Below are 26,386 nucleotides of genomic sequence, written 5' to 3'. Positions count from 1 at the left end.
ATAAATATTTATTAAAAAAGAACTGCTACTGCTTCTTGCTTCATGACTCACCCTGGCAGACACATCTGCCTTGACTCTGGTCAGTTGGCTAACACCTCATGGGCACTACCACAAGCAGATGAGTAATGCTTGTGTTATCTCATTTATATTCATGTCTGGTTGCCAGTAGTTCTGTAAAAACCAAACATTTAATACATACTCTGTGAAAGTGATGAAGAAAGGACCAAAATGAACCAGTGAACAGTTGAGGCTTTAATTTCTTTAGCTGCTTTAATCTTGAAAAGTATTATGTTTACGTGTAGTTGTGTGTGCAATGACCAATCCCACTCATTGGGACTGGTTCCAGGTACTCCAGAAAAAGAAATACAATGCGAATGCAAGCTCATTTAGACAGGAGTCCTCACCACAGGTAGGTTTGGAATCTAACACTATGGTGAGCTTTGCCAGCAGAGTTCTTCAGATAATAGCACCACATGAAACACCCTGTGAAGGCTATTAAACTCTTATCTGCTTATACGCAAGGCTGATTCCCACACCCTGAATTACTTCCAAGATAGGAGTTATCAATTGGTGATCCATTTTATGCCAGTTGTTCCATGGCTCTTGCATAATATTTAGCAATAAAGCAGCATTTAAAGGCTTCCTCAGACTGTAGGTTAGTTAGAACTGGTACCACTGTTTAACCATGAAATGATTTTTCAAACCATTTGAAGTAACTTCGTGAGGTGAAATCCACAGTTAAATAATAGATGACAAGTGATTTTTCTTATTTATTTTCTGTAGTTCTCCTAAGTACTTACAAAGCCATTTGTATATTTCCGTGATACTTAAGTCTTATACTACTTTTTCAGATATTCCCACTTGTAGTATATGATCCCTTCCTCATTGGTATATGATCCAGTTTTACTGATTAAATGACTGTTTTTAATATCTAGATATGATATGACAGGTAATAGGAGCATATGAATCTATCTGCCTAACAAATCAGGTGGCCTGTCCACAGCCTTTATTATTTGAGGATGTTCAGAAGATTAGAAAATAATTCTACCTTTAATGCTAACATGAAAGCTGACATCAGCCCTGTAATATTAAAAAATCAGTTGCTATTTGATGGCAAGGCAATTGTAAAAGAGGGAGAGGTATTTCATGTTATGGAGTTCATTTAGCAATTGTAGTTGCTTGGCTTTTATCCCCTTCTTTCTTGCACACAGCTATTAAAAATCAGCAGATACATGTAACCAAGCCACCATTGATAAGTGTAACATTATTCCTATGTTTAGAATTTTCTAGATAACTTTCCCAGCAATGACATCATGTCGTTTGTTGCAAGAATATTCCTGCTGTTCCAGATGATAACTGTATACCCACTGTTGGGCTATTTGGCACGAGTTCAGCTGTTAAGACAGTTCTTTGGAAATGCTTACCCAAGGTAAGAAGTCTACTCCTTGACAAGAGCTTGGCGTGCTTTGCATAACTGGCCTTCTGTTGTCAGAAATTTGGCTGAGCTTTCGGGCATTTCCTTTGCTGCATTAGGTACATTGTAAAAGCTAATTTCACAATGTTTGTAGAGGCAGGGGGTCAATAGGCATGCAAAATAAACTTGCCTGCAGATCAGGACTGCTACAGTTTGGCAGAGCAGAATGGGGGGGGTTCTTTTGCTTTAGCTCTTCATTGTGTCAATAAACAGAGGAATTTTGTCAACACAGTTCCTTTGTGTTATGCATTTATATGGCAAAAGAAAAGTTGTATAGGAAAAAAATTATGTTCAGTCCAGAAACATTTTGTCAAGTAGTCTTTAAGCTGTGAAGGACATACACTCTGGATATTAACATTTCAGGGTGCCATATGTGTTTTGATTGTGCATAATTGGTAATCATCCATCTGTTTTTAAACAGAGCTAATAGCTAAGTAAGTCATTAGCTGTGTTATCTAGGCTGCTGCTATGCTTATAAAAATAGCTTTTCACATGCTAATTTCAGAGATGAGCCACAACCCTGCATTTGTACACTGTCTGAACTCCAGAGAAGAGCTGATCCAGATTTCAATTTTAGTTTTGTTTTTTTTTAAATAAAACCTAAGACATTTATATTTGGAGTACTGTCTGAATTTGTCACAGCTGAGAAGTTGGCATTTCTCTCTGAGTTTCTTATTTTATATTGTGAATTACTGTTGATGGAGGAAAGGGAAAAAAATATCCCAGGAAGAAATGTGTATTTCCTGTGTGGCATCAGCAGTAGCATACAGGTCTGGGAAGACGTTCCAAGTTTCAGGTTTCTTCTGGGTCCTAAAATAGGTATAAGAAGGTCTAGAAATTGGATGCCTAAAATTAGGCAGTGAAATAAATGCCTACTTTTTTTGATGCTAAATTGTACGCAGTTCAACGTTGAGGAGATTTTTAGAAACTACTGCAAGTTACTGTTGGAAACAAGGCCATTGATTTAAGTGCTAAACATGGATTTCACAGCCACTGGGAAATAGCCATGTCCTTTATATTATGTGGATGTGCCTCTTCCTATCTCCTCCCTCCAGTTACTCCCTGACCAGAATGTTTTTCATTTCCCTCATGTCCTCTCCTAGAACCTACAGCTTCATACCAGTTTCTTCTCAGGTTAATTCCAGCTTGCTGTTTTAAGCCTTCATGGTATGACGAATGTGATGATGCAAATACTTGCTTGGTTCCTGTCTCCAGGATGTCCTGTGGGTAGCTTCGCTCACTTTTTTTTTTTTTTTTTTTAAGACTCCTTATCAGGAGGCATTTAAAGTTTCTGAGAAGTCAAAAATGGTTTCTAGGAAGCTACTTAAATCACTCGAACCTATAGTGATAAGGTAGTACATTCTGGCTGCGTCTCCCTCGCTAGTATCCCACGTATCTCAAATATAGCACAAAAATTACTCAACTAACCTCCAAGCTCCAGCTTCTGTGCATTTACAACCGGCAAGGTGTCAGCCCTTAGTTTTTCTATGCAATGGGGACTAACTGAAGACTGGTAGCAAGCACAGGACCTGTGTATGGGAGTATAGTAAAGATTTACTATCTGGTTGTGAAATATGTCTTTTGATGACTGGTTCTCACCAGTAGCTAAAGCTGATGAAGGTCCTTTAGTAGCACTGTGCCAATATCACCTTTCTAGGAAAAATTTCAGTATTCTGAGTTTTTCCCAGTGCTGCTTTTGTGGGGAAGCATTTTGCAAATATAAAGAAGTAGCTTTTACTGACATAAACTGATGGATCACTGAGGAGCCTGTTGATCCACCCTGAAGAACCTACCTGGAAATACTAAGTTCCATGGCTTTTGTGTAGGAAAATGAGCACTCTAGTAGTAGTTGCATATACTCGGCTTCTTTTATCGAAATCTTCAATGTCCAGGGCTAATGGTTCTCAGGCAGTAAGAATACTGACCTGCAGAGACTCGAACTTTAGCTCTTAGATGTGTGTATAAGGTGTATATATGGAGGGGAATATTCCCGATCACTTGACTGGATAAAATTTCTATGTAGGTAATGAACCAAAAGGATGAAGCAGGAGAAAAAGAGCAGAATAGAAAGTGGGGTTCTGTGCTGTTCTTCTAGAATAATTAAAAAAAACCCCAAAACCCACAGTTTAAAATCTTGTCTTTTTTGACTGATTCTGTACATTTATATGAATTTTCTACCTTCTCCTATTTTTATTTTCAGGTTGTGGGAGTGGGGTTTAGGGGTGTGCATTGATGGTATGTCCGTCCATCTGTTTATACAGCACATTGGGTAGTGTGCTGAATTCATATTGATTGCACATTTGAGGATCTCTGTTGGCAACCTAGCCTTGGTTAACCCTGTGATTCAATGTGCTAAATCACATGTATTTCCATAGGTTTATCCTTCCTGTATTAAGTTTCCTTTGCAGCTGAGAGAATGTTACAAATTTACCTTCTGGCTATAATTGCCCTATTATTTCTTTTCTTACAAAAAAACACAAACAAACAAACAAACAAAGCCCTCCTCCTTTGGTCTGAGTCCCCATTGTAAATTTTCCTATCTTCATTTTTAAGCCCCGGGTTGCTCCATATGGCTGTGCTGCAGGTTTCACATGAAGTGGAAGCTCCCTGATTTTAAAAGCCAGGCTTCTTCATATGAACAACTGTTTGCAGATATGGATACCTGCTGCTGCTATGGATGGAGTTAACAGATAGCCATTAAGTTATTAGCTGGACCACTTGGAATTCTGGATGGATGCATCTTAGAGCTAGCTATTGATTGAATAGCTTGATCACACACATGCTTACAGGGCTGCCAGATAATTTATTTCCTAGCATAGACTGTGTTGCTCAGATCAATTTGATTCTTTGCTTTAACTCCTTTTTCTTTCCTATTTATCTGTCACTGGATATGATGAAGTACCAAGGTATTAGTTTGCTGTTTTGTAGTTCTTAGTCTTGCCAGGTGGTCTAATCCAAGACAATTTCTACCAAAAGCAGCATCCTGTTTCATATCCTGGCTTTTGCTGGTAGGCCATGGATTATAACTGGATTATAATGAGGAACCATTTACTCAGCTTCAGGGGAGCTTTTCTTGTCTGAAGACTGATCCCCATCTCTTCTGTCCCACACTTTTTAGAGACTTTGAAGTGCTGTTTGTCTACTAACAATGCTTTGCTGTGCTTGTCCATAGTGTATCCTACTAACCTGTAGTCTTGCATGATGAAGAAGCTCACCCTCTACAGACTTAAAAGCTTAAGCAGACAATACATAACTTTTTATTCTCCCAGGTTTCACATCAGGGATCAGCTGAACAGTGGCAGCTTGCTTGTCTGAAGCATAGAAGAAACAAGTAGCATCCTGTGTCCTCCAGCAGTAAGGAGGAGATCAAAAGCACCCCTGCTTTTAAGAAGGAGGATTCTCCTTCCTTTTATGTACTAGTATCAATCAGTCACCTGTGTCTCTGCCCATCTTAAAAACAAATACATCTGTAGACATGCTGGGCACAGTAGTCTTCTGACAGGCATCATCACAAAGCCTTCAGCCTTTCTGTGCTTCCTGCAAAAGATTTAGAGGCAAGAGAAGGCATCCTAATTCCTTCTTTCATTTTGCAAAATGTATGCTAGTGTACAGACTGCAACATAGAAAGTGACATACTGGGATGAAACCCAAGGAACTGTTCATTCTCTTCTTCTCTCCCTGGTGTTGTAAAGGAAGGCCAAAATGTCATGTATTGGGAAATTACTTTCTTTTCTAAAGTGAGATATGTTTGCAATGGCATCATTTAATGGGTGACTTAAGGCCAGAGGCATGTGGTTTATCTGCCATTTCTTACGTGACTCTGGATCTTCTTAGATGTACAGAAAGCTATTTTTTTATTATTGGCTCTTGGCTACAGTGATATTTGTGACTGAGAATTCCCTTGATTAATTATATGCCACACATAAAATGCTTTGTACAGTCATCTGATCAGTTTTTAAGACTTTTTAAAATCTTTACTCTTCTGAGCGATTAAATAAGCTGATGGACAGAAATCACTTGGCTTTCCTTAAAATTGTCCTCCCTTTACTCCATGGTAGCCCAGCAGACCTGCCAGTTCTCCCACAGATGTGTGTCTCCTGATGCAATGAAATATATTTCTGCTGTTTGCGTGCGTGTTTAGTTATCTGCTCTTCACCTAGCTTCTGTCTTGGTTCTTAACTGCTGTGATTCATAGTCTTTTGACCGATGTCACTTGAGTGAGATTTCCAGGAAGAAAATGAATTTTTAGATACAGTAACCTTTCGAAAATTCTTACTTAAATGATCCTGTTTTGCTTTTTTTCCTTGCTTTCCTGGTTCCCGTATTGTGTGTGTTCACTCTGTGACTCCATGCTGAGTCCAGCACTTCTAATTTCCTTACATCTGACCTGAGGGGATTTAAAATCAGTTTCTTTCTTTAAATATCCCCTGCCCTCGGGTTTGGTTTCACAGTTTTTGATATGATTCTTACTTTGAGGATGCTGGAGTTAATTAGCTATATGTGGTCACTGTCGTTCAGTGACTTAATTGTAACTACCACTTCTGGAGGAGAGAACTTGATAGAGCAAGCCCTCTAATGATCTTCTAGCATACCAGGTTGTTTGTGGACTCTGAAAGGTCAATCTGAAAGGTTAACCTTGTAATGGGGGAAAAAAAGCAAGACTTGGGGGAAAGCTTGATTATTATTATTTTTTCCCTCCCTCCTCTCTACTGTTGTTTTTGTGGGACTGGGGGATTTTTGCAGGTGAGCAGTGATTCCCTTTATAGAAAAGAGCTAGAGTCTTCATCTGCCCAACTGACAATATTGAGACTGAGGACAGGATATAAAAGACGGAGTGCCGTGTGCCACATGTGGACTGCCATGGGTGTGCCTCTCTTGTGAATTACAGCCTCCTTAAGGCAATCCAACCTGTGCCTCAGAGCAGCAATGCTAATCAGGCTGCCCAGGTGGACAATCCAGCCATGGCATGGGCCACTCAACTCTGCTGCCATTGACCATGAGGAAGAAAGTTATGCTGCTTAGAAAACAGCTATGTGCCAGCGAGGTGGTTAGGTAAAAAGGGACCAAATCCTTTCTGATATCTAACATCACCTAAATACTTTTCTTCCTCTAGTCATAATAAGCAGAGGTGGTATGTTTATGCCCCTCAAAAATACTGTTTTTCTAATCGCTCTTTTGCAGTGTGTGGTGACTATTAATTGTACTGTAAGCCAGTGTCAGGCTAAAACTGAGCAATGTAGAACTTGTTAAAATGTCACAGGCTATGAGAAATGCTTGTCCTTTCTGGAGCACACCTGCATGAAACTTACAGTCTTATGCAAAAATACTATCTCAAATAATACAGCTATTAGTAGCCCTAGATATCAGATTCTTCTTTATTCAGAAGGATAGTTTTTTCCTAAATGATAATGCCTTTCTCTCCATTAAGAATGAGGCTTTTTCCTGTCTTGGAGCTGAGATGAACTATGGATACCTGCCTAGGTAAAAGAAAAGGGTTGCAGGTTAAATACCTGTTGTCCGATCACATGGTTACAACTCGGGCTGTTTCAGAAAGGTAGAAAAGGGAGCAAGGATGTTCCAGGGGAGAAATACAGCGTAACCTTTTGCCCTGAAAAAGATGGGTTTAAATCCTTTTCAGACTTTTTGATTTTTGTATTGTTCTTGAGGGTCCTGCTTAATTGTAACAATTAAAACTGCAAAGCACTACTCTGCAAATACTGAATTGTTTTGGAGGCTCCAGCATTTTGAGACCATTGTTTTCATTTGAGCCAAAACGCATTCCCTCCCCCACAATGATTTTTTCCCAGATCAAGAAGTTGAAAAATGTTTAATTTCACACCAAACACACACACCACTTTGCTTTTGAAGTTGTAAGAAGCTAGAATTAATGTTTTAAAAGCAACAACTTTGAACTACAAAATCACTTCTTCTGTTTCAAATCATGCCAGAATGAAATACTTCAGACTTTTTTCAGGTTTTCTGCTAAAATATTCTGAATGACCCAAATTTGCAAAACGTTTTTGAATTACTAAGCCTGCACTCTTTTTAATCCCTCTTGCTAAAAAATTAATCTCAGCCAAAAAAGAATGGAAGAAGTGCCGTCATTTTCTGTGTTCATAAACTTTTGGCTTCAATTGTGCTATTTGACAGTAAGATTTGCAATCTGCTGTATGTGTGGGGAGAGAGGAAGTAATTTTTAATGGCAAACAGTTTTTTATGAACAGTTTAGTTAATTGGCTTTCCTTAGCAAAATTAGAGAAGCAGTAAACATTTGGTCCTTCTTTCCCTAGTAAGTCTGATTCTTGGGATTTTATTTTTTGTTCTTGGGGTTTTACCAGGTTAATATCCAATTACGTTTTTGTTAAAGTTTCAGCTGCTATATTCCCACTGCTATTTTCAGTCTCTGAGGTACACCTCTTGTACCCCTGTTAAAATGTCATGTACAAAATTAAAGATATTATTTCTGTCTTTTTTAAATCAATTTTTAAGAGCGAATGTTAGAAGTAGTCCATATCTTAAATTATTCCTTTGTGTTTATATTACCTCCATTCCCCTAAACTTTAATGAGACTACTTTACGTCTCTAATCTTTCTTCCTAACTTGGAAACTGGCAGTAAGCCTTTCAGTCATGGAAGTGGTCACTTTTAAAAAGCTTGTTAGTTAGTGACATCCTCCTAATACAGATACTTTCTACAGTTAAGAAAAAATTAGCATTGGCTTACAGATTTTGTTTATTTTAAGAAATCAAATCCTCCAGAAGAATAAACAAAACCTGTAAGTGTATAGTTTCCTCTGTGTGAATTTTTTTCCCTTCGTAGAAACAGCTGTGTGACCAAAATATCATAGTTTTTTATTATATTTCCTGACTTTACCTTATGGTAAAATATGCCAACATTTCATATTCTCTAAAGAAAAGTGATACTCTCCTTAGTCTCAGCTCTGTGCATAACTACACCAAGTTTGTCTAATGCATTAAAAGCTGCTTTTGCAGAACAGAAAATCTCCATTTTTTTCATCCTTAATGCAGAAAGAAAAACAACAGGAAATTATTTGTAAAAACATTCAACAAAAAATTACAGCATAAATAATACACAGGTCAGTTATTAAATGACGGTCCAACATTCTAAATGTTTGTCCTCTATCAAAATGCATTAGAGTTCAAGTTTTAAGGTGTTATTTCCCTCCTAGTTTTCTATGTAATGTTTTCCACTCGGTGCATCTTTTCTTTTTTTCTGGTTTCCATTAGTTCACTTTGAGCAATTCAGATCATTCTCTGAACAAGCTACTTCTTTCTTGTGGGAATTAAGTTATACAGTATTGTTTCCTTGGTATTTGAATATCCATCTGAAATACTTGAGTGCTGAGTGCCACGTATGGTGTTTTTCAGAAGAACTGCCAAATTACACATACTTACTCCTTAAGAATATTTTGAGTCAAAACACTAGATATTTAGAGTTTGGCACTCTGAATATTCAGTAGATGTTATGTTTGCTGTGAAATTAATTAGCTTTAATAGAGGAGTGAGCCATGCAAATGGAAACACCATCCATGTACCAGTTAAATGTTAGGGTAAGTGAAGGATAATGGTGGTATTTTGTAATAAATACAGCATAGATTTTAACACTCTTTCCTCACTTTCATGTAGTGTTTTCCATGTGCTCATCCTGAACGTAGCAATTGTAGGAGCTGGAGTAGCAATGGCAAGATTTTATCCGAATATTGGAGGTATCATAAGGTGAGTGTTGCTTGCACAGTGAACTTGCGTGTGGTGTTGCTGCATGTTTGCCTCTTGATGTTGAAAAGGAACAGTATGAGTGCGGGTAATTCTATCTTTATATTTTGTGAGGCTTACACCTTTTTAAGTTGTAAATAATTATTTAGAAGTATGCACAATCAGCTCTTTTAAAGTTCTGACAAGCAGCTATCGGTAATTGTGTCTCTGTATCTGAGGTGGTTGGGATGATTCCCCAAGTTTCACTGGAGCTGTATCTGAGGACCTTGTAACTACACGCATGAAAGAATATGATGTCAGTAGAAAAGTTGCTTGGTTATTGTGTGGCTTCTCTCAAGTTTTTGTTTTGTGTTAAGACCATCTGAAGCTGTTTTGAAAGTCCATAATAACAATCCAAGAAAGCAAGTAACTTCAAAGGGAAAAGTGACATAAAAGTTACACTTCTACATGGTATCTTAAATTTACCATGTTAATAAACACCTAGGATTTCTATAATTGAGAAAGATTAGAGGAAATAGTCCAATGAGTTTTATTTTCTACGTTTGACACCACCATATTTGTAATCATTGTCATTCATTCCTAGTTTGCATCTTTTCTACAGCAACCAGGAGAGGGAAGTGTTTAAAAATATGGAAATCTGCAATTATAAAACCAGAATGACAGGCTTGAGTCTGACCAGAGTAGCAAAATAACTTACTTCTGCTCAGTGGCTGATCTTTGAGGCTTTTTCCATTTCCTTTTTTTTTCTACCTCTCCTTTTAGTGAAAATTTTTGTATTCCAGTAATAGAGATGGTCTAGTTATTAATTCCGAATAAATATCACGCAATACATTTCTCTGTTTGCAAACTGATCCTGACCTCTGTTAATGTGTTCATACTGTGCATAGTAATCAAACATTTTGAACAGTGAGTTTCCAGGTGATAAATTGTCTATATACGGTCTGCCTCAGGTATTTGCTGGTTTTGTGTTGCAAATGGTTACTCGGTATTATGATGTTTCCTCTGTATAAAAGGAATGTTCAAATATTTGAAATAAAATATATTATTAGTTAATAATGCACATTTGGCTGCAGTATAGCTTAGAAGGTGGAAACTCACAGTAGGGGAAAATAATGAGAAGGTTTTGGTAAGCAAGGGAGTGGTTAGAAAAAGAACAGTTAAATGCTTCACTTGCTGTGGTTGATCATGTTACCAGAAGGGCATGTTGATCTTTTCAGGTCTGGAGAATGGTTTGCTAGGAGCTCATTAAATAAATTAAAATAAAAGATGCAGATTCGGGTGCATTTCTGTGCTTACATGCTTTAACATGTGTCCTCAGATGGCTGGGGTGCAATGAGATTTTCAGTTTTGACAGTAAAGGATGCACTGTCCAGTCTTTTTTCTGTTGCATGTTGACAAATTTCCCCAAAGAAAGCAGAAACATCAAGTCAAAGATAGGGAGTCAGTCCCCAGAAGCATCTGAGACGTGACTGAAACATCAGAGGCATGTCAGAGCACAGGTACAGGGGAGCAGGGGGCTGAGCAAAACACAGGGGGATAATTAAATGGCCATGAAGGAGGTGAAGGACAGCAAGGAACAGAAATTTATGTTTAGCGACTGCAGATAGTAATTGTTCAGTCAGACTGTTCATTGATTTGAGGGGGCAAAATGACAACAAGAAATAAGAGTTAACACAAAGCATTCTTTTTTTATTTTTTTTCTTTTCTTCCTCCCCTCTTCCCCCCCCCCCTTCCTCAGATACTCTGGAGCAACATGTGGTCTGGCCTTTGTATTCGTGTATCCGTCCCTCATCTACGTGATCTCCCTGCATCGTGCTGAGCAGCTGACGTGGCCAGCATTGATCATTCACATCTTTATAATCCTCCTTGGACTGGCTAATCTGATTGCACAATTCCTATTGTGAAAACTCGCCCTTCTCCCTGTGGCTGTCACAAGTGGTACTGTGACATTTGGCAACAGCCTTGAGCAACACTGTCATGCATGAGAATGAGCAGTCCTCAATATGATCTTGAGAAAAGCTGCACCTTTGAAATAAATTCAGAAGACATCTTTCAGACACTTGACAGGAAACATGTCTTGCTCCTCTAAAAACACAATTTTGTGAGAAGTGAAATGGTTCAGATTTGAGTGAGGTAGTTCTCCTGTTCTGGTTGAATGTATATCAAAGATTAATGAAGCTCAAATACTTTAATTCTTCACAGCGTACTTCTCAAAACACACAGCTTTCAGCCTCAGGCAGTAGAAGTCCTCTTTCCTCCAAAGGCACTGTCCTTACCTTTATTAACAAACATGCTTTCACAGTATTGTTCAGTGACTGTTTGAAAATGCTCTTTTGTTGCAGTTATTTTTCTGTTTTGTTTGGAAAATGAAGAAATTGTCTTTGCCTTTTTTTTTTTAGGTTCATTTATAGTCTTTTGGGTCAAAATGCACTCTTAATTTTGAATATGCTATTACATTGTTTTGTCAGTATTTTTCCTCTAGGAAATTCCAACTAAGAGAAACAATAAACTCGTCTCAGTGTTTATTCAGAACCAATATGTACACAAGTTATTTGTGAACTTACAACAAAAAAAGTCAGGAGGATAAAAAAAATTAGAACAAGACAATTAAAATTAGAATTCCAGGCTTGACCTCACTTCAACTCTGGTAACTGGGCTATTATGTTCTGTGATGTTGTCTTGTCAGGAGTTGCATGTGGTTTTATGGATGCACGTTGGACACAGTGTTCATCAGAGGCTTGCTCCCTCCTTTGTTAGGGTCTTACTCTAGTGGTCTCTCTTCCACTATGTTTCTCTAGACATTTTGGATGTGAGCAGAGAGGCAAAGCTAGCACTCTTCAGAATTGTGGACTAAATCAAATAATTTAAGTTTTAGATAATTCCTAACAGAAGCTGGAAGAATCTGGGAAGGGTTTTGTTGTGGTGGTGTTGTTTTTTTTTTTTAACGTCTTGTTTACTAACTAAGAGGGTGTACAGACATAAGCACACAGACACCTTCCTTTACCTGCCATCTGTGAGTCTGAGTCTTAACCCAAAAGATGCAATAATTAAGTTGCCAGACACTAGTAGAATGTCATCTTTTATGGTTGGAAAGAGAGTAAAAACTCCTCTTTGTACAGAATTTAAGTGTATTAAAATAATCAAGAAATGTAGAATAATTGAAAGAGGACTCTGATGAATGCAAAATTCCACAGTAAGTAAAAGAGGAAAAAAATTGGAGTGATGCCATTTTTTTGAAGTAGGAGTTGAGTTGGGAAATATAATTACATTGCAGGGTAAGAGTTCATATTTTCATCAGAAAGACAGTGAAAAGCATAACCTAGATAATTACCATGCTTCTCTGGGAAGTGATGTGAATTTTTGTAGTAACGATGTAAATCTGTTTGTTTGAGTTAGGCTCCGCAAACTGTGTAAAGGACACTGACTTGCATAAATGTCCTTAGATTTGTATGAAATACAAGATCATATGGGTTTGGGATATTATCTGCAGAATAGAATAATTATTTCAGATTCTCTCTTTTTTTCTTGTGAAACTTTTTGTGCCTTTAAGTCAGAATTGGAGAATACATCCATCATCTGTTCTTTATTACAAGTATTTGCCCCATCCCGGTCATTTTCCCTGTGTATACTCTTTATCTTCCACTGCTTGGTTTCCTTATTCTCTAGGGCATATCTGTCCACCCTTTTCACTGCCTGCCAGTGAGCGCATCTTGCAGTGCTGACACCATTAGCACTGGTCAACACATCTGCTTTTTAGGGACTGGGTCTGATCTCTCCCATAAATACTTCCTTGAATGTCTAGGTAGTCATTACTGCTTGTAACTTGATGGCTGCATTCCCTGAACATTCTCAGCAGTGTATTTCACCAGTTAAACCTGTATTTTTATTTTTTTTACTTTCCAACAAACTTCCTCTTCTTTCCAACAAATGTTACAAATTTACAGTTCCACAACCGTAGTATGTTGCTAAACCCTCCACAGTTACTTGATACAGAAGAGAAGTATTTGAACAACAAAAGGACAAAAGATGCAGGTTTTCAAGCATCATTGGCTCATTCACATTAAGTTCTTGTGCTTATTTATTATAGATTCAGTGCTTAATTTAGGTACAAACCCTGATGAGTGCAGGTACTTAAATTTGATTATGTCCTTCCATGTTCCATCTGAATATGATTTCATGAGTTATATCCTTGCCATTGAAGCAGAAAGTAAAATGCCCCTTGTTTTTAGCAGAATTAAATTCTCTTAGGATCTAGTAGTTCAAAAGAAATTCCCAAGTAGGACAGAGTTTACAGTCAAGTGTTTTAATTACATCCTGTATCTGTTTGTCTCTTTTCCAGTTGTGCAATGTACAATGATCTGAGTTCATATTTAGAAGGAAATTATTCTGTACCTTTCTAAAAGCCTGTTTTAGCTCTGGGTTACAGAGATAGTTTATTGCTGCACTGTTTATTTATACAGGCCTTTAACAGCTTTTATTTGAATTATAAATTGGTAAGTATTAAAGTAATAATGAATATTTCATTACACTGGCATCACCTGAAGTACATTGTCTTATGAGAAAGTATTTTTTTATTTTACTACATGCAGTTGAGTTATTCATAAGTGTCAGAAGCAAGTTAGGAGTGTGTAAGTATAGTGGCATTTTCAGGGGGGTTTTTTTTGTCAACAGTCAACATCCTAAGTTAAGTAATATTTTAAAATTTAATGGCAACTTAAATGGTCTAAAAGACCAGAAGTAGACTGCAAGTGTCTCTTTTCATGCACACACAAAATGTAGTTCTCTGCAAATGCACACTTCATCTTGCTTGCTCATGTGACCTGCAGTGATGGCCAGCTAATTCCAATTCCTTATGTTCTCTGCTCCAGCAAGTCATCATGTGATTTAGTGGAGCAGCAAAAGTAATATGTGGACCTGATGGTGTATTGTGAAATGTCATTTATTACCTTCTCATAGAAGAAAAATAATTTCTGCCAGAAATACTGAATTCTGCCTTTACATTTGAGCTTTGCTGGAATAAGCTGTGAGGTGAAATACTGTCAGCTCTGGGCATTGAGTAAGAGGTTTTCTTCATAACAGTACCAGGCTCTTTGTTTGGCACCATCTCTACCTCCTTGCACTCTGAAAATCCAGCCTTCCATATTATGTGGTAACTCTGTGATGCAAACTGAAGTTTTTGTTCCATGAGGCTCAAACAGCTGTAATCATCTGTGCTGATACCATCAAGCTAAAATCCAGATCTCAAGATATTTAAGGCATTAACCCAGCATGACCTTTAGACATTGCCAAAGCATCAGTAGCGAGGGAAATTCCCAGGAAGCTCCAAGAGCAGTTGTGGACATGCCTGTATGGTGAAGTTGTGGACATGTCTGTGGGTGATTACACACAGTCTGAGCACCAAGACCAAGGGATTAGTTTTTCAGTGGGAGCTTTGTGATGAACAGAAGTAGTTGTACTTTCTAAGGACAAGGACAGATGATGAGGCTTTCATGTCTGCCTTCTGCCATGCCGAGAGAAAGAATTACCATCTCCATATCCATGGTTGTACTAACCTCATTGCCTTCTCTGTAATGGCCTAGCATCATCTGTTCCAGTTTCTTAATGTTATCGTGGCCCAGATTCTTCCTTTCAGCTTCTAGCAGGCTTCAAAATCTCTCCTATGCTTATTAGCTCTCAGTTTCCCCTTGCTCTTCAAGTCACTCACAGCTGCATCTGTTCCTACAAATCAATTTTTCCTGTTCTATCTGGATTAATAATGTAATGTTAATGTATTAAACCCTGTAGCTTAAGTGATCTGCACACCAAAAACGAGCATTCAGGATTCAAACGTTGCATCATTTAAATGGAGGGGTTCAGGGAGGACATTTTATGTAACATTTCATTTTTTCTTAAAAGTTCAGCATTTCGAATTCCACATACAAAAAATATGTAAAGATAACAGCATTTGGTTGCAATGCTGAACCCTTTGTGGCATTGACAGTTTGATCGCTCAGCCTCCAGACTGTCCCCTCCTCCACCACCTTTCCACACAACGGTTGGCTTTTGATTACATGATCATGTAACTTTCTTTTCCATAGGGCGTCAGCTTGAGAGTGCGAAGGTTGCAAGAGCAATTGGTTCCCTATCATTGCTCAGACCTGGCATCTCCTAACTTTGAGTGCTGGACTTTGGGCAAATGTTGATTAACATGCATGAATGTGCAGTCAGTCCTAAGGTTGCTTCAAACTCCTTTGTGGCCCATGTCCGTGAATGTCCCTCCAGCATGGCATAATAGCGGAAGGCTAAGAGGCAGCAACAGTACAACTGAATGCTGGAGCTGCTATGGGAAGGAGGAGAGACTTCCCGGAGTAACTGAGACAGCTGAATCTTCAATATACAGTCTGCATTCTGGGAAGTCTCGGAGACTCCTGTGTACGTACAGCCAGGCTGATGCTGCAATGGCCAAGTTCTGCAGCGACATGGTAGTAAGGGAGGTGAGAGATATGGTAGCCTCTAGAAAGCATATTTTTGCCTTTCAGGATGTTTTGCACCAGAGGACAACTGCAGTAAACATCTGTCACTATTATAATGGATATGAAGGCACCTGAGGAAAAATAATAATGGAGAAAGGATTAGTGCTTGATAATAGCTGGTACCAGCTGTACCAGCAAAACAGTGTCCCTCTTACCTTCAGTCGGAAGCAGAAATTCATTTCCATGGGCAGCTCATGAAATCTGGGGGCTGTCTTCAGTAATGAATATGCTATTTTAGCAGAGCTCTCTGTAACTTCCTAATAGGAAGTAAAATATTAATGATATGCAAAGCACTGATATGTTTGTTTTAGCTCATTGTACCGTGCTTAATGGGGGAGTACAGTGTAAGCTTTTCCCTCTGAGTTGGTATTCTGTGAGGTTGGAGTCATGATCAGCGTATTTAATTTCTTCTGCAGCTGAGAACACCATTAAACTTTTCTTGGAAAGGAACAGGACTCAACTTGCCAGATCCTCTCTACCTCTCACTCCTGTAATTTCAGATGGTGGAACCAGTGCTACGTAACTGTTGCTCTGTGGTTTGTATTTCCAAACACGAACTGATCTGAGTGGGGCAGGAAGGGTGTCTCTCTTTTTTCAAATTTATCTACTTGTGTCTTTTCCTATATACCTCCTTTTTGTAATCCTGAAGTAGATAAAACAGTCCAGCTGAAAAATGCGGCTTTATATAAAACATTTTTTGGTCCCTTCTTAGTATGTTTATATTGCAGCTTGGCTAAAGCTCATTGAATTATTTCCAATAGCCCAAAGACTGTTTAAAAACTGCTGTCCATGTGTTTCTTTTCATCATTGTTTGAATGGTCTTTTTTCAATTCCGTGGCCCTTGTTCACTTCTGACGTTTCATTAAACTGTTAGAGGAAGTTGAGATTAGTCAGGTCATTTCAGATCATCACAGCAAAGTCATTCAGCTGCAATATGAGGGGAGGAGAAATGCCTGCACATTGAGTTCCAGGCTAGATACTAAATGCCACACCAAACAGAGACATTGTCCCCACTGCCCAGCTGGCTTCACCTCTTAGAGCAAAAGGAGATTGTATTACGAAATTACCACAGGGCATTCAAATTACAGGCCGGTTATGGGAGGAGAAGGGAGGCTGTTTTGCATTGAAGCTGTTTTTTTTAATTTATCTCCTCAGTGAATATCCAGTTTTTTACAAACAGATATGTAATGAGAGCCCAGATTGGCATACCAAGTTAGCATAAGCAAACTCAGGGACATCCCTTCACCTTCCAGCATAAGAGTTCAAGGTGCCTGGGCTGGTACAGGGTGGCAGAGGCAGTGGACATGATTCCTGCTAATGCTTTGTGGATTTGGGATTTGGGAGAGCTCATGTTCACTCGGCATCTCTTCTGCTATAGAAGCACAACACTTTTTACTAAGGGAAGGCTGATGTCACCTATCCTGTCTGCAGGCTTGAGAGGGAGGATCTGCATAACTAAAGTCCTCTGTTATGGAAATATAGCTCTATTTAGGGTGCAGCCAGATTGACTGACAACAATGGGCAAAAGTTCATGTCCTGTCTCTGTGAAAGTTACCGTGAGCAGTTGACTCTTGCCTGGGAAACTGCTGTCTTCCTGTGACTGGATTTATTCAGCCCTTGAAGTCACATTTCTTTATGGTGCCATCAGCTCCCTATGTTTGCAGTGGTGGTTCAGATTTAAGTGTTATCTTGTTTCTCCTCTTGATATGTCATACACCAGAGGGGGGAGAAGTTAGGGGTAACCTCTGATAGCCAAACTCTAGCTAGTTGTGATTTCTTCTCTGAATAATTAGTTGGGATATTGAAGGTGTAACAAAATTTGCTATTTTTAATGCTGGGGACAAGGTTGGATTTTTTTAAAATAACTGAAGTCTGGCCGAAAACAATATTGGTCTATGAAAACAGTGAGTTGCAACTGGGTATACTGTTCCTGCTCCTACTCTAACAGAAGAAAACAGGTTTAGTTAAAGAAAAACGGAAGAGGACAGTCTTTGCACTCTGCACTTGTTTATACCATAGACAGCACTTACTTTCTGCAGGCAGCCAGCTACCCATCATAGCACTTGCAATAAATGATGGGCTAGAGCTCCTCCAGAAATAAACTTTTACCTAAAGGTGCACGGTTTTTCATTCCTTTCCTGTCAGTTTTCATAGATAACTCAAACGCCCCAATGAGCCCCTTTCAGACAGGTTTGTTCACCTGATTTGCACCTTGGTAATAAATTGCCATTTAGTGGCATCAAAGGAGTATGTACATGACCACAGGCTCCCACGCCTTCCCTGGGAGCTTACGAGACTGTCCCAGTTCTTTCCACAGTGAAATCTGCCCTCAATCCCCATCCGCACTGGAATGTCTATACTTACCTCTGAGGCCAAACTGCAAGTAAACTTCAACCATTGGGTAAACGTGTTAAAAACCTGGCTTCTATGGTTTTATTGTGAGGGCACCGCACCGTTTTCTTTAGCACATGACTGAGTCTTTTACCTTTGTCCCATGTGTTTATACAGGGAGAATCAGGCCATCGGACAGCAGAATGTTTTAACATTGTGTATGCTTCCCAGTGCACCCTGACTAAAGCGGATCTCTTAAAAATTAATCTGATAAAATGATCTTCTGTGTTGAATCAGAAACACATCAACCCCGCTTTATCCAGTATGTGAAGTGTCTGGAAAAAAATTCACTGAAAAGTCAGATCCATAAGAAAGACAACCATGAAAAGAGAAGCTTTAAAAGTCATCAAAATGCACATAAACAAAATTTTCTGGCAAGGGCAGCCTAGACCTCTGGCTTACTTGGGCTGGCTGCCATCAATAGGAATCTTTCCCTTTGCTTTCAATGGGCACTGATTCAGGCCTTGGAGAAACTGCTCTTGAAAAGATTTTGGCGGTTATAGGAAGATTCCATCAGAAACAGCGGGACTCAGCTATCCACGCAAGAAGCTGGGTATACTTCAGCAGCTGTTATTCAGGTGCAGTTGGACCTGCATCACAGTTTACATGCTATATTGTTGAGTGTGATATAACATTTACCTTTAAAAAGAAACCACTGAAAAGGTGAGTACCAAAGTAAAACACAGCATATAAGTGGGAAGCACAACCGGATTTTTTAATGTTTTTTTTGTGCAGTGGTAACTCCTACAGGAAAAAACAATACCTTTGAAGTACCCTCAGGTGGCTATTTCACCCCAGGGTGGATGTTGCTTTTCTTTGACTTCTTGGACAAAAATTTACAAGCACTCTGGGATTTGTTTGTAGTTGCATTGTTGCTCCCCTATGTACTTGTTAGTTATTTGTCAGCAGCCATTTCTCTGTGGAGTATTTTATAGCAGTTGAACCACATGGAAAGTATGCACCAAGCTGAACCTGCTAAATTTGGTGAATAATTCGTTGTGTGTAGATGCGGTCATGTATTTCTGGGGAAGAAAAGTACACTAAGGGCACTCTGTCTTCTTCAAAAACACTTGTGAGGAATGGTCCCAGAGCTTTAAAAGATCCTCCCTTTTCTAAGTGCTGTGTGAATTTCCATGCAGTTCACTACCTTCATTACTGACTAGAGCCACAATCCTCAAGCCAGCAGACAGCTGGAGAGGAGCTGTGAACTTTTTTGACCACATATATTTTAAAATGTTAAGCCAAGTATATATAAAGTCACGGAACACTCGGAACTCAGTTTTCTGCCATGTCCTTCTCCATCAGCCCCACCACTTGTCCATTGTATTGCAGTGCTTTTTAGAGCAACTAATCCAGTTTTGCTTAACCCAACTACCAACCATCCCTGTTCTGGCACTCCCAATGACAGTTCTTCAGCAGATAAATAGTTGCATAGCCCATCAGGTATCTCTGTGTCGAGTTCTCCTCTGGTGAGTGTGCTGCAGAGGAGCCACTGACCTGTGCAACTCAAGTAGAAACAATCTCTTTTGGGGATCTAGAGGCCTAAGCACTCACATTCTGGTGCTGACCTGTTTCAAGAGGGCACCACTGGGTATGCCTGATGGACAAATAACATGCATCTATCTGCTGTTGCTTGAATCCCTGCAGTACACCCTGCAGTTGCCCCCTTTTGTTATGAAGTTTGCCTATGCTGGGTTGTTGTTGTGGTTTAACCCCAGCTGGCAACTAAGCCCCATGCAGCCACTCGCTCACTCCCCCCCGTGGGACTGGGGAGAGAATTTGAAGGGTAAAAGTGAGAAAACTCATGGGTTGAGATAAAGACAATTTAATAGGTAAAGCAAAAGCTGCGCATGCAAGCAAAGGAAAACAAGGAATTCCTTCACTCCTTCCCATGGGCAGGCAGGTGTTCAGCCATCTCCAGGAAAGCAGGGCTCCATCACGCGTAATGGTTACTTTGGAAGACAAACGCCATCACTCCAAACATCCCCCCCTTCCTTCTTCTTCCCCCAACTTTATACACTGAGCATGACGCCATATGGTGTGGAATAGCCCTTTGGTCAGTTGGGGTCAACTCCTTGTGCACTCCCAGCCTCCTCGCTGGTGGGGTGGGGTGAGGAGCAGAAAAGGCCTTGACTCTGTGTAAGCACTGCTCAGCAACAACTAAAACATCCCTGTGTTATCAACACTGTTTTCAGTGCAAATCCAAAACATAGCCCCATACTATCTACTATGGAGAAAACTAACTCTACCCCAGCAAAAACCAGCACAGCTGTGATCAGTTGCATCATGCAGACACCTTGATATCCAGTCCACCAAGAGGATGAGTGTGTGATGGCAGTCAACTTGACAGCCTGGCTCTCAGGAACAATAAAACTACATGGTTCTAGCTCTAAGGATTTTGATCTTGTGTATTAGTCATGATGGCCTGAGTGAATTCAAGAGGTATGTTTCCTACTGGCAGTAAAGGGGAGGGAGCAGTCGTGGATGGGCTGGTATAACATGGGTACGCACAGCTGCATCTGCTCCAGGCTATATCCAGTTTCCAGCCATTTACACCTGAGAGGGGGTGCCCTCCAGCTGGCAAATACATCATTGCTGCTAAGCTTGGTACAACTCTGCAGACTACTTTGCTGTTCTTACTTCAGGAACTTTCAAAGGGGATAAAATTATGCCTTACTGAGCACACTAAAGCTGTAGAAGAAATAATAGGAAATTAATAGAAAAATGGCATGCAATGGCAAAAGCTACCTCAGGACATGTGCAGTTCCACCCAGAAACCTAGAGGTGCAGAGCTAGAGGAAAGCATTGTGTCATTGGTTCCATCTTCTTACTGCTCTCAAGAGTATTAGTAAGATACTCCCAAGCTTCACCAAGCTCTCCCTTCAGCCAGATATTCAAAAGCAGTCAGCCAGATATCCCAAAGCACTACGTACTGCTGTGGAGCCAGGTTAGAACTACAAAGCTGTAAGTTAATGACCTCAGCACAGGAGAGCTGAATTTCCTTAAAAAACTGTGTAATTGCGGCAGTCAAACATGCAAATCCATCACACCCTGTGCTTGTGTAGCTGATGCAAAAGTCTATGCAGTTTCTTTTATATTAGACTATACACCTTATGAGACAAATAAGAGTATGTTACTTATAAAGCTGTAGGCAATATGATATGAAAAGTCATTCTCCTTAATAAATTATTTCTATGCTTTTCAAGGTTTGGGTCCTCGACAATATACATTTTTGTTTGCTAATATTAAATTAATCCCTCTTGGAGGACATAGATTCTGTTGCCTGGCCCTCCTCATAACTCTTAAGGCCAACATAGCATTAAGTAAACTGAAACTATTTGAACTTTGTAGACTTTTTCTGCTGTGAAACAACTGTTATAGACATGGCATTTAAGAGAATCTCTTTTTTTGCCTTCAAGAGTTTTGGAGTAGTCCTCCTTTTTCAGTTTCAAGATGACCAAATAGTTCCAGTAATTTCTGATCTCCCTGCCAGTATATTATTAGTGCAACTGGCTACAAACCAGCTGACTGATGTCAGTCTCACAATAAAGAATGACAAAGCTAGACAAGGGTCCCATGAGAAACTGAAAAGGAGAATCAAACACAATTGTAAATCTGTGTAAGAGACTACAAGGTCTCTGGCAAAAGTTTTACTGCTTTTTATAGCACTACTTATTCAACAGGTTTTCTTTCTTTCCTCTTCCTTTCCTGGGTGTGCGCGTGTTGCATTGTTCTCTGTTTTGTTGTTTGGGGTTTTTTATTATGTCATGTAATGGAGTACATTAATGTTCTTACTTAATGTGAGTGTGTAACTCTTTATTTAATACAACTCATTAATATATCCCACAAGGTAGAGCATCTCTAATTATTTGCTGTGTTGCCAACTGCAATCTTAGGTTTGCATCTTGCAGTTATATAAATGAATCGCAATTGTGAAGAAAAGCCATGTTTTCCAAGGCTGCAACAGCAATTTTTCCGGCTATTGTGTGCACAGGAATGTGACTGCACACACCCAGAGATCTCCAGACATTAGTAAAGCTTATGGATCCTGTCAGCTGCAGAACCAGAAACTAAGCATTAGTATAAAAGCCACCCATGTCCTTCCCTCATCTTTCACTAGCTCTGTTCTCCACAGCCATGTCTGATTTTGCAACTAAATTTTTAAGAGTGGTGTTGTAGAAAGGTCATTGCAAAAAAACAGACAATTGCAAGAAGTCTATCTGGATTATTTGAGGCAGGTCCAAAACAGATTATAATCTGGTTCTCCTGGACTTCTTAGCACTAGTTTTAAAAAGATACCAGATTTAGGTTGCTCTTCATTACTGTGTCTAATTTTTACTGCCCTGCCATTCAGGATAGGTTCTTGGAGGGAGAGTTATATCCCCAAGAGTAAGATTTGTGGAAACCATCATTGCTATAAAATGAGTTGTGATCTAGCCAACAAGAATGCTGTAGAGAAGGAAATGCTGTAGGAAATGCTGTAGGGAGTTATTCACCTCAGTCTGAGCTGCAGGGACATGGCATGTCAGTCTTCTCGTTATAACCAAGAAAAGCTGTTGCATTTTCTGTATTTACACCTGAAGTCCATTCAGGGATCAAGCTGTACTTATGTGAGCTGTCCCTGGGATCCAGTACAACATACTGTGCAAATCAGTACATCTCCACAAAAGACATCTGGACTTCTGCATTCAAAAAAAGTGTTGTGAAGAAAATTTGAGCCTCAACAACTGTTTTCGTCTCATTTTCCATTGCCTGAACTGTATCTTTACTGTCATCTGTGCTACTCTGCTGGTGATAAAAAGTTTCCAGCCTTCAGGCAATATGAATATGTAAAGCATTCCAGCAGATTCAAATACCATCTTGCCTCAGTGCAAATCTACAAAGGTGGTTTTCCAGCACACATTAGGCAACACCTAACCCATGAAAAATTCACTCTATTTCAGCAGACAAGTAATGTGCTCTGGGAAACATTCAGACTTGACTCCTTCAAGCCAGACTATCAATTCAATTACATTGCCTTTAGGATACAATTTCTTATTTCCAGATTTCGACATAGTATGAAACAGTCACATTTACAGAGGGCAAAAGTTTTACTAGGAAGGCACATAGAGCCTCGTGATGTCTTTTGTTCAAGGAAACCACCAGTACATTAAAAGGAAAGAAAAAAACCAAAAGAGGCTTTTGCTATTCTTTCTTCATATTTGTGATGGCATCTAATGATTAGAGAAGGCCCCAAATTTTTTATTGCAGTCTGGTTTCTTAGTTTTTGCAGTTTAAACAGGTTTGGATATGATGATGTCAGTCCAAGCTCAATGCTGCTAATTCTTTATTATTACCCTTTCCTCTAGTTCATTTACAAGCTGCAATGAACGTCTACGTAGACGGGTGAAGATTTCCCAAAGGCTGAAGTGCCTCTCTTTAGCAGTAAAACCCAGGACAGAAAAAAGAGGGGAACTGAGAGAAATCCCCGTGGAGGATTACTCCAGGGCTTGTGGAGTAGGCAAGTTATCTTGCTTCCTGGCATCACTGAATCCCTTCATGTCTGTATGGGTAAGGATGGTACTTGTCATTCTCTCCACTTTACTTTCCTCCTCACCTCTCCCCATGGTTTCCCATGCCTCTAAGAGCTTGTCAAACACACAGTGCAAGGAGGATCCACAGGAAAGGTCATGTAGCATTAAGACATAATATAATTGCATTAGGTACTGAGAGAAAGAGAAAACATGTCTGGAGTAATGCTCCCTTCCAGCTTTTTGTTCTCTTTCCTTAACTTAGAGGCGAGGCCCCCAGAGCTAAATGTTAATCCAGCTGAAAATTGTTGTAACCAACTTGGTTGTAACCAACAAGGGCACAGAAATGTAGAAGGTAAGTGCCCGTCTTTATACATGGTCATCAGGTCAGAGATGAATTAGACTCTGCCATCTGTAAGAGGATACCGATGACTACAAGGAATTGGGACATTTGTTTTACATGTGTTTAATGACAGAAGCTCCAGCAGCACAGTGGTCGCCTAACTCTGAATTGGGGCAGTGGTTCAATACTGACTCAGAGGGAAGTGTGCCAGCAGCACCACTGAATGTGCATTACATATAATACAGCAGGAAATTTGGACAGCAGCTTGTTATAACACTGTTTTGGAAATGCATGAGTCACTGTGTTTCTGGAATCTGAACCTTTCTCAGCATGTTTTTATGCTAGATACCCTGTCATGTCGTTTGAGAAAGCCTGAAGGACCAGTGCTGAGTTAGTTTATCCAGGATCTTCATACTGGAATACTCTAATCCATCTCTGTCATCTTTCTTCGTGTTTCCAAAGAAACAGAATGCAATCCACTATTTTCTTCCATTGTGAAATATTATTTAAAACACTTTTGTAATTGATACTGATCTCCTCCTTTATTAGAGCAACCCACTGAGCCTTTCACCTCAGCTGTTGCACTCCCTGACTTCTCTGATGCTTTCAGATGAGGCTCCCCACTTCTTACTCCTTCACACCACCATGCATACAGTATTCCTTTACCGTTCTATTTCAAAATGTTTCTTGCAAGACTAAACGCTAACAACACTGCTGAAATCACATACACGCTCTGCAGTAACTGAACATGCCAGGGGATGCCTCTGCATTTCCTTTTCTTCCTTTCTCCTCTTCTCCTGCTGACAGTTGTCCATCTCCAGAGCTGCACCCCTGTCTCTGCAAGATTGGGATCCAGCTACCACTCTGAACTGCACTGATGGGAGAAGGTCCCTCCCTCTAACAAATGTCATAATTTGTCTACAACACCTTGGCTTTTTTTCTACTTCTTACACTAAAATATAGTGCTGAACTGAATTACAGTTAAAATAGTTTCATTTAATCTGATAAATACAGGTATGCACGCATGCACGTGCACGCACACAAACTTTTTTGTGAGACATTTAAATACAGTTGTATTCCAAATGATCAAAGTGTAAGAAAAATCAACAGCATGGTTGTGCTAGAAGCAGGCTGCAGAGGAAAGGGAAGCTTCCCATCTTACCAACAATTGTGTGTGTTGGATTGAGCATTTGAGCAAACAAGTCTCAGCAAAGATGAGTAAGATTAAAGAAATGCACTTAGGAAGGGTCAGGGCTGAAGACTGACAGCTCTGTGACAGTGTCCATCCTGAGTCTGATACACAGAGTCTTCGACGCCTAACAGGCTTTTTAGATATCAGCACTTAAGCGTATTCGCAATGTCTGTGACCCAACCATACAGGCATCTACAGCCATCCCTGGAGTCACAAGAGTGCTCAGAGCCTACCTCACAGGTGAGAGCAAGGCAGATGCAAAAAAATGGGGATCTCCAGTCTTTGTCACCTGCTGATCCTGGTCGAGCAGGAATAGCCAGAGCACACCTAACTGTCCCTTGAAACACAGCCAGGAAGCAGACGTGTTATGTCCTGCCAGTGTCCGGCAATAAAAGCACTCAGCTGGGAGATGGGAGATTTGGGAAGCTGAGTTCCCCCTTCTTTTCCATAACACATGTGGAGCAGACTTACAGCAAAAGCTACAAGCTCTCAGAGATCTTCCTAATCAACAGCCTTACAGAGCAATTTCTCTCAGTTGTCCGTAAATGTGATGAAGTCGAGCGGGTTCTTTACCATACAGAGTTGATGTCTGATTTTTAAACAGGCCTGGGTTTTTTTCATTTTATAAAACTCGTTAATTTTTTTTAAACAAGGATAGTACAAAGGACTTGATAGAAAACAAACCGTACCATGGACATACTCAGCAGAAGCAATATCAAAATTGCATTGCATCACACACGTCACCTTTTAACAGGGTCTAACGTGTTTTACAGGCATGCCTTTATCTGCCTGTACCATGTCCCCTCCCACTTCTGCTTATAGCTTTCCTCTTAGCTTTTATTCCAGAAGCAGACAAACACAATGGTGAAACACCACTCAGAATTTATGTGTCACCTATATTGATTCACAGTTACAAAATTTTTTTAAGACTGCAGGTAACTGGGCAATAAAAAGCATGTTCAGTCCAGGGTACCTCTGCCAACCTGCCGTGGCTGCTCCAATATAAGTTAATTTGTCACACGCTTCATGGGCTCTTAAGGAAAACAAAGATCAGGTTCATGATAAATGACTGCACCGTGTAGCCTCTGCCAACTGTTGAGTCTGCGATGGTATACTCCCCGTTTGCCTATTTTTAGCAACTGCATGGCCTTTTTATGCCTCTTAATTGCTTTAGTCTTAAAAAGTACGTATGCATTGAGCAGATTTTGCCCTATTGATTTGTGCAAGGATTC

At 39.7% G+C, this 26,386-nt stretch overlaps 1 protein-coding gene across 2 annotated transcripts in view; it reads left to right on the top strand.

Moving 5' to 3' along the window:
- Window positions 1-11,719, top strand: part of SLC38A9 (solute carrier family 38 member 9) — a 49,122-nt gene extending 37,403 nt beyond the window's left edge. For both annotated transcript variants that reach the window (XM_072860322.1, XM_072860323.1), the window contains 3 exons: window positions 1,281-1,429; window positions 9,120-9,209; window positions 10,945-11,719. In XM_072860322.1, coding sequence (XP_072716423.1) covers window positions 1,281-1,429; window positions 9,120-9,209; window positions 10,945-11,110 — 405 coding nt within the window. In that variant the 3' untranslated portion in view covers window positions 11,111-11,719. The remainder of the gene's footprint in view (window positions 1-1,280; window positions 1,430-9,119; window positions 9,210-10,944) is intronic.
- Window positions 11,720-26,386: the final 14,667 nt, after the last annotated feature.

This window comes from Ciconia boyciana, chromosome 4 (genome assembly GCF_034638445.1).
Source record: "Ciconia boyciana chromosome 4, ASM3463844v1, whole genome shotgun sequence".
Taxonomy (NCBI): Eukaryota; Metazoa; Chordata; class Aves; order Ciconiiformes; family Ciconiidae; genus Ciconia; species Ciconia boyciana.
Note: the sequence above shows the minus strand (reverse complement) of the source record. Positions and strands in the feature narration are given on the sequence as shown.